General features: G+C 31.7%; 1 protein-coding gene across 1 annotated transcript in view; it reads right to left on the reverse strand.

Moving 5' to 3' along the window:
• The window catches only part of LOC109709116 (putative disease resistance protein RGA4), a 94,449-nt gene continuing 91,774 nt past the window's right edge, over positions 5,079 to 7,753 (reverse strand). The window contains exons 6-8 of the mRNA XM_020231185.1: positions 6,712 to 7,751; positions 5,732 to 5,851; positions 5,079 to 5,292 (exon numbers count right to left, since the gene is read on the reverse strand). Coding sequence (XP_020086774.1) covers positions 5,794 to 5,851; positions 6,712 to 7,751 — 1,098 coding nt within the window. The 3' untranslated portion in view covers positions 5,079 to 5,292; positions 5,732 to 5,793. The remainder of the gene's footprint in view (positions 5,293 to 5,731; positions 5,852 to 6,711; positions 7,752 to 7,753) is intronic.

Genomic DNA, 7,753 nt, shown 5'->3' on the forward strand with positions numbered 1-7,753 from the left:
TCTCAATACAAACGTCCTAGCAGAGAATATGGGGATGATAGGTGGTTGCTCCAATTATCGTGCTGCTGCTCTGGTAACTACGCTTGGGAATCGTTGACCTTTTGTACGCTAGTCCCTCAATCGTCTTTATCCTATTGTACAGATTATAAAAATATTATCAGTTTCAAATTTGCTTTTTGGATCTTGTTGTTTCCGTGTCCACTTTCAATTTTCAAAAATGAAGAGGCAGAAAGGAGGGATCCTGCTTATTATTATTATTATTATTATTATTATTATTATTTGCTCTTCCTTCTAACAGAGGGGGAAAAAAAAAAACGCAATGGAGATGTTTGAGATTTCTGAAAGATGCTTAAATGGTATTATTTAAGAAATTAAAAAAGCATGTTAAAAAGTTTTGGATTTGAATAATTTGAATCCGGATTCAAAAAGGAATAGTAAATCTTAAGTTGAACCCCAAGAAATTTTAATTTTTAGATCCGAATCTGATTCCGAAATTGATAGTAAAATTTTAGACTAAATCCGGTAATCTCTGACTTCAGAGTCCGGACGGATTGAATAATACCGGAACGGCTTCCACTCCAAGATATGTATAACTATAAATTTTGATTGCCCCAAAAAAAAGAAAAAAAAAATATAAGACCACTGCAGCAGCACTGCACCACAGTTCGAAATTGCCTTTTTTAATTAGCATTGATTTTCTTAATTGCCATAAAAAAATTATTTTCTTAATTTACACCTCTTTATACTATCATTTTTCTTTTTTTCTTTTAAAGTTAGACCCATAGGTGAAAAGTATATAAATTTTTATTATACCTAATTATTCAAAATCTATATAAATTAGAGAGGCCACTGGAATCTTTTTTCAAAACCACATTGCTGTCATAAACCAGAATAAAAANTATCGAAACGGTTTTCACCCTAAGGTATTATTCTAAGATGCTATTATATGTGAAGAATTGATATTTATAAATTTTGATTGCCTTAAAAAAAGAAAAAAAAAAGGTATGGAGACCACTGCAGCACTGCACCACAGTTCGAAATTGCCTTTTTTAATTAGCATTGACTTTCTTAATTGCCATAAAAAAATTATTTTCTTAATTTACACCTCTTTATACTATCATTTTTCTTCTTTTCTTTTTTTAAGTTAGACCCCCATAAGTGAAAAGTATAGAAAATTTTATTATACCTAATTAGTCAGATCTATATAAACTAGAGAGGCTATTGAAATCTTTTTTCAAAACCACGTTGTTGTCATAAATCAGAATAAAAAAACTTAGCATTCGTTTGTATCTGTTGGCACTCTCATTATATTATTAGAGACAACAGCTCATTTCTTTTTCGTTGCTGTCACCATTGCCATACATCTCAACTGCTACTCAACTCTTGATTGTCTTCACATAGGTTTAAAACAAAAAGAAGAAAATAACCTTGTTATTAATATAGAGGTCTAATTGAGACAAATAAATATAAGTGAAAAAAAAAAAGTTGAGTGGGGCAATTTCATACGCCCCACTTGATAAAAGAGAGCAAAGATGATATGGTGGCCGAGCTGGCTCTCCGCTTAGTGAACATGTAAAATATAAATAAATAAATGTGTGCCAGCCATAGTTTAATTGTAGTTGCTCATGATCAGATCGCCTACATATGCAATCCTTAGTGTTACATACTTCTGGACGTGATGCATCTCTTTTTATTTCAGATAAATTGCAAGATTTAGAGGACTTACATTCGGCATCTAGAGATTTTTATGGACCAACCCACGCTACATGTTTAGTAGCTGTGCATTTGGCTTCAATCTGTGTTAAACAACGCTGTTGGGCTTGTCTGAAATAGCACAACACAAAGCAGACCCAACTTAGGCCTCTTTGGACACAAACGCACTGTATATATCATAAAAGGTTAATTAATAAAATAAAATAAAATGAGTCTTTCAGCTCCTAACAGATCCTGAATTTTCGGGGATATCAGGATCCCACAGATTTTCTGTGAGATCCTCTTCTAATTAAAAAAATAATAATAATAAAACTTGTGCAATCATCACAAGAATTGTTTGTGTAGATTTGTTGCTCTGTAAATAGAGAGGGCACGGAGAATCGNTTCAAAAAAAAAAAAAAAAAAAAAACCTTAGCTTTCGTTTGTATCCGTTGGCACTCTCATTACATTATTAGAGACAACAGCTCATTTGTTTTTCATTGTTGTCACTATTGCCATACATCTCAACTGCTACTCTACTCTTGATTGTCTTTACATAGATTTAAGAAAAAAAAGAAAATACCCATGTTATTAATATAGAGGTCTAATTGAGACAAATAAATATAAGTGAAAAAAATAAAAGTTGAGTGGGGCAATTTCATACGCCCCACTTCGTAAAAGAGAGCAATGATCATGGTGGCCGACCTGGCTCTATCTATAAGTGAACATGTAAAATGTAATTAAATAAATGTGTGCCAGCCGTAGTTTAATTGTAGTTGCTCATGATTAAATTGCCTACAGCTGCAATCCTTACTGTTACATACTTCTGCACGTTATACATCTCCTTTTGTTACCGGTAAATTGCAAGTTTTAGAGGACTTACATGCAGCATCTAGAGATTTTTAATGAACTTGCTCACGCTACTTGTTTAACTGTGCATTTGGCTTCAATCTATGTTAAACAATATTATTGGGGCTGTTTGAAATAGCACAATACAAAGCAGGCCCAACTTAAGCCTATTGTGATCCAAACCCAATGTATATATATAATAAAAAATTAATTAATAAGATAAAATAAAATGAATCTTTCAGCTCCTAACAGATCCTGAATTTTCGGAGATATCAGGATCCCACAGATTTTCCGTGAGATCCTCTTCTAACTAAAAAAAAAAAAAACTTGTGCAATCATCACAAGGATTGTTTGTGTAGATTTGTTGCTCTATAAATAGAGAGGGAAGCTGGAACACAAACCCCGACTGCTTCTAAGCAAGAAAGAAGAAGTAAAAGAGAAGAAAGGGGTGGAGTTTCTTTAATTTACTAACATTAGAATGTACCCAATATAATATATTTTTGGTAAACAAAAAAAAAAAAAACTACTATGTCTTGTACTTTAAACCAAAAACAAAAAAATACAAAAAAAAAAGAGTTTCATTTGCAGATAATTTTTTTTTATTATTATTAGTATTATTATTTTGAGCCTATTTCTTGATCCTTCCCCTTTTCTTTTTACATAAAATTGATTTTGTCGGAATTTCGAAATCACTCATAGAAGCCTTCTTTCCTTTTTTTTTTTGAAGGACATAATTAATCGAGAATTGGGGATTATTTTATGTGCGCATTTGTTTATCTTCTCTTTTAAGTCAAAAACTACTAAACCCTCATAAGTATTGTGCATCATATTAAATAGAATAATACTTCAATACACCATCTAAATTTTATATAAATCTTGATCATTTATTTTTTTACATAGATGGTTGAGATGTAATATAATTCTAGAGGCGACTTACCATTTAGGCATAAGTACCTTTCACCCGGTACCTATTTAAAGGGTATTTTGGTCATAGAAGAATATTTTGGTCTATAAAATCGGTTTTATCCAATTAAAAAATACTATAACCTTCTCAAATACCTACAACAATAGTTGGAATTCAAATTACAAGTAAATTATAAATTTAAATACAAAGCAACATAACAAACTTAATTATAAATCAAATTCAATTTTTAAATATAAAACACAAATTTAAAATAAAACTTTCAGTTCAAATTCAAAATTTTAATTTAAATCAAAAAAATTAAATTAATTTGACTACCTATTCTTTAACGCTTTACGATTTTGTTTTATGAAAAATCACTGCCTACACCTGGTGCATCCAAACAGGTGATGCACCAAGGTTTTATTCTTTCTTAATATTTTCTTTTTATTTTATTTCATTCATTTAATTCGTAAGTATAAAAAATTGCAACTAACCCGACTTTTTTTTGGGAACGTAGTGGTAAGAAGCAACATTTCCATATTTTGAAGGTCCAAAAATTTTAAAGCTGCTTCTAATCTTTTCTCTTCCGAAGCTATAAAATTGTGCTTAATTGTTACTGAAAAACTATGCGGTTATATTTATGCGATACCTTAATATTTTATCCACATATTTAATTTTTATAGCATTTTTTTTTTCCGGTTGTTAAGCTGAAACTATAGTATAAATCAAGGATCAATTATGCATACTGCATTTTCCCAAAAAAAAAGAAGAAGAAAAGCAAACTCAAATCAGAAAGAATAGACAATAAAAAAAAAAATTCACGGTGAGATTTTCAATAAAATAAATTTTCAGTTAATTTCGCACAATTTTTCTTATTATTTTTACGGTTGGTCCCAAATGTTAGGTTCTCGAAAATGCTTTATGGTAAAATAATAATAATAATAATAATAATAATAATAATAATAATAATAGTTTAACATATTTTGAAGTAAATACCTCTTTTAATTTTCTAGATTTCTTGGATAAAAAAGTCAAAATTTATATAACTTGCCCCGACTGTCAGTTATTTTAATCTGATTATCTAATCTTTAAAAATTTCAATTTTGCTACATAATCTTTTAATTTATTTGATTTGAATCAACTAATGATTCTTTAGCTTTAAAACTTTAAATGTATTTTTAATTATTGCGGATATAAATTTATTAAAATAAATAATTATTCTAAATTTTATATTAAAAAAACAATCAAATTGCTTAAATCAAATAAATTAAATTGTGCAGCAACATAAATCTATATTCCCATTTAAACCACACGTTTTCGTGAAAACCAAACGGAAAAAGCACCTCAAGTTTGATTTTAGTAATAAATTGATTTCGAATTTGGGGAATTAAAAACTAAAAATCTTGCGAAAAGAAAAATAATAAAATTTTAGTACTTCAAAATATATCATCTTTGGATCCAATCAAATAAAATTAAAATAAAAATGTATGGAAACTCTCTCAACTGCGGTACATACCTAATAGGTTCAACTTGCTTGCAAAAAAGAACCTCTAATTAAACAAGGGCATAACATACACAATGTACGCATACTAGTAATAAACTCATTCACTAAAAATTAATGTACCCTTTAATATCCGTATTAAAAAATAGCAACATTTTGTTTATTCAAACCAAACAATCTTTTTTAGGCTCACAACATGTATAGAGAACACTATAAAATTACAAACAATCAAACCAAATTACAAAATAGTATATTCAGAAATTTAACTTATATCACGAAAATACAAATATATATTAATCGGCAAATCACACAACAATTCTTGTCCGGCAAACTAAACAACACCAACCTGAAAAAAAAAAAAAAGACCACAAGTCCATGAATAAGAACTCTCACCAGTGCATGTAGATATATAAATTTTTTTTTTTCTGGGAAAAAAAGGGAAAAAAAAAAAGCTCTTCTCAAGGGGAAATAGTGGTCAACTTTAAAAAATTTAATTCTACTCTCTAACTTTTCGCCATGTTTATTATATTAAATCCTTATAGAATTCAAAAGGATACTTTAACCTTTTTGATAAAATATTTTAAAATTTAATAAAAAAATATTTTTTTATTTTATGAAACATTTTTCACTTCGTTTAACGGAAGAGACTAAATTCTAAAAGGATCTAACAAATCTTCAAAGAAAATTTCTTATATCAAAATCGAATTAAAATCGAAATTCAATAAAGCCCAATTGGCCACTTTCAAAGTGCAGTGTAATTTAGATAATATATAATATCTTTTTACCTCCGATAATAGCTAGGTACATATACTTGTGCTCTCCTCGCTAACCAATCTTCTTCTCCCCTTCACTGAGCTCTCTTCCTCCTGTGGCGAGCTGCTCGCTTGTTTTTGTACCAGTAAGAACTACACCACAACAACACAAATGGTTATTTTTTATCGACGCTCATGCAACATGTGCTGTACATTTTACTTAGACATTTTAATAATGTATGATATATAAGATACCTAATTTCAATTTGTAAAGAAAAATATCCCAGAATTCAAATAGTATATCAACAATATCACCGAAAATAATTACTTTGTAAATACTATATATCGTTCAAGTAGAAATTTTCTGGCATTTCAAATCGCTACAAATTAAGAAAAGATTAAAATTTCATTAATTAGTCTATGCACATGCAAGAGACAACTTGAAAATTTTTCCACGAAACCAACCATGTTTTCGAATATCTTAATTGCACTTTTGATATTGAAATGTAGTTTAATGTGTTTTAATTTTGCCTCACTACGTTTTAAATAGTTTTACTTGAAAATCCTATGATTTTATATATATATATATATATAAAATCATAAGAACCAATCTCAAGTAATTAAAGTGGAGTATTAAAGTGATAAATTTATAAACCAAAAAATACTAAAATGATTATATATATATTTCACATAGTCCCTACGTGGCTTGTAAAATAAATTACTTGACTGCCTTATAATTCATACATTTTAGCACTTTAATTTGTTTCTTTTTTTCGTTTTTGTAGAAGATTTTTGCAAGAAAATAAAAACAAAACTATAAATTAAAATAGCAAAATGAAATATTTCATAGCAAATGAAAATGCTCTGAATCAGGTGCGGTGGGGCTAATTGAATGTTTTCCATCCAAATATTTAGAAAAAAAAAAGAAGAGATGTTTATGCTAGCTACAATAGAATATTAAGGTGCTAGCCAGCTAATTAATTAAAGAGTAGTCAGAGTTCCAAATTAATTACCTCCCATCAACAATGACATATTTTATGTGATCAACACTGGTGTCGACAAATCGTCCGTCCGCATCGAACAACAGCGGGCAATTCCAGATATATAACTCCTGAAGTGCGGCCATCTTGCGGGCAGGCAAGTAACGGAGACTGCCGCACTCCGAGATGGACAAGGACTGCAGGTCGGAGAGCTCCCCGAGCCAATCTTCAATTCTCTCAAGATCATGGCAACTCCATATTTCCAGGCGCTGGAGGGACGTGAGACCCCGCAAGCTCTCGGGCAAACAAGTTAGCTGCTGACATTCGTATATTATTATCCCCTGCAGCCCCTTATCTGGTGGCGGTTGGAGTGAAACGGCGGCGTCGCCGCCGTCAAGTGGCGTCGCGCGTTCGAGAATTAACGATAGATTCTCGCTGCTTGTTCTGGAAATGTACAGATTCTCAACCGACGCCGGGAGGCAAGGCTCTGGGCTGAACTGAGGGCATTCTGAAAGCCACAATTGAGTGAGACACGGAAAAAGGGAAACTCGCTCTCGCCTGCCTTCTTCGTCATCCACCGTCTTTACAGTCACCCATTCTCGCAGCATTGGCATGGAGGCCAAGCAAAGGCTCGTCAGCGCAGGGAACTTATCTACGCCCAAATTTGTTATTGCGGGCATATTTCCTATAAATAGTTGTTTAAGAAAAGGGAGTTGCCCCAGCGGCGGGAGTGAGCTGCATACAGGAATATCATCAAGTTTGATTTTAATGAGATTTGGGAGGCACGAGCCAATCCTATTCATCATCCAGCTAGGAAACTTCCCGCCTCTGTAGCCCTTTATTTCCAATTTCTCTAGCTTTTGATGTGGTTGAAGATTTGCTAGCACGGTTTCGATCTCTTCCGCCGGTAGTACAGTACTATCCGTGCCTTCTTCCGCACTTAAAACGTTCCAATCCAACTTCAAAGACCGCAGGTTCTTCTCTATCAAATTTGCAGCCTTGGCATCAACCGGACTCGTTACATTTTCGAGACCCTTGATCCACAGCTCGTCGACAAGCTTCAAGTGCTCTAGCT

This window comes from Ananas comosus, linkage group 4, assembly GCF_001540865.1.
Source record: "Ananas comosus cultivar F153 linkage group 4, ASM154086v1, whole genome shotgun sequence".
Lineage (NCBI taxonomy): Eukaryota > Viridiplantae > Streptophyta > Magnoliopsida > Poales > Bromeliaceae > Ananas > Ananas comosus.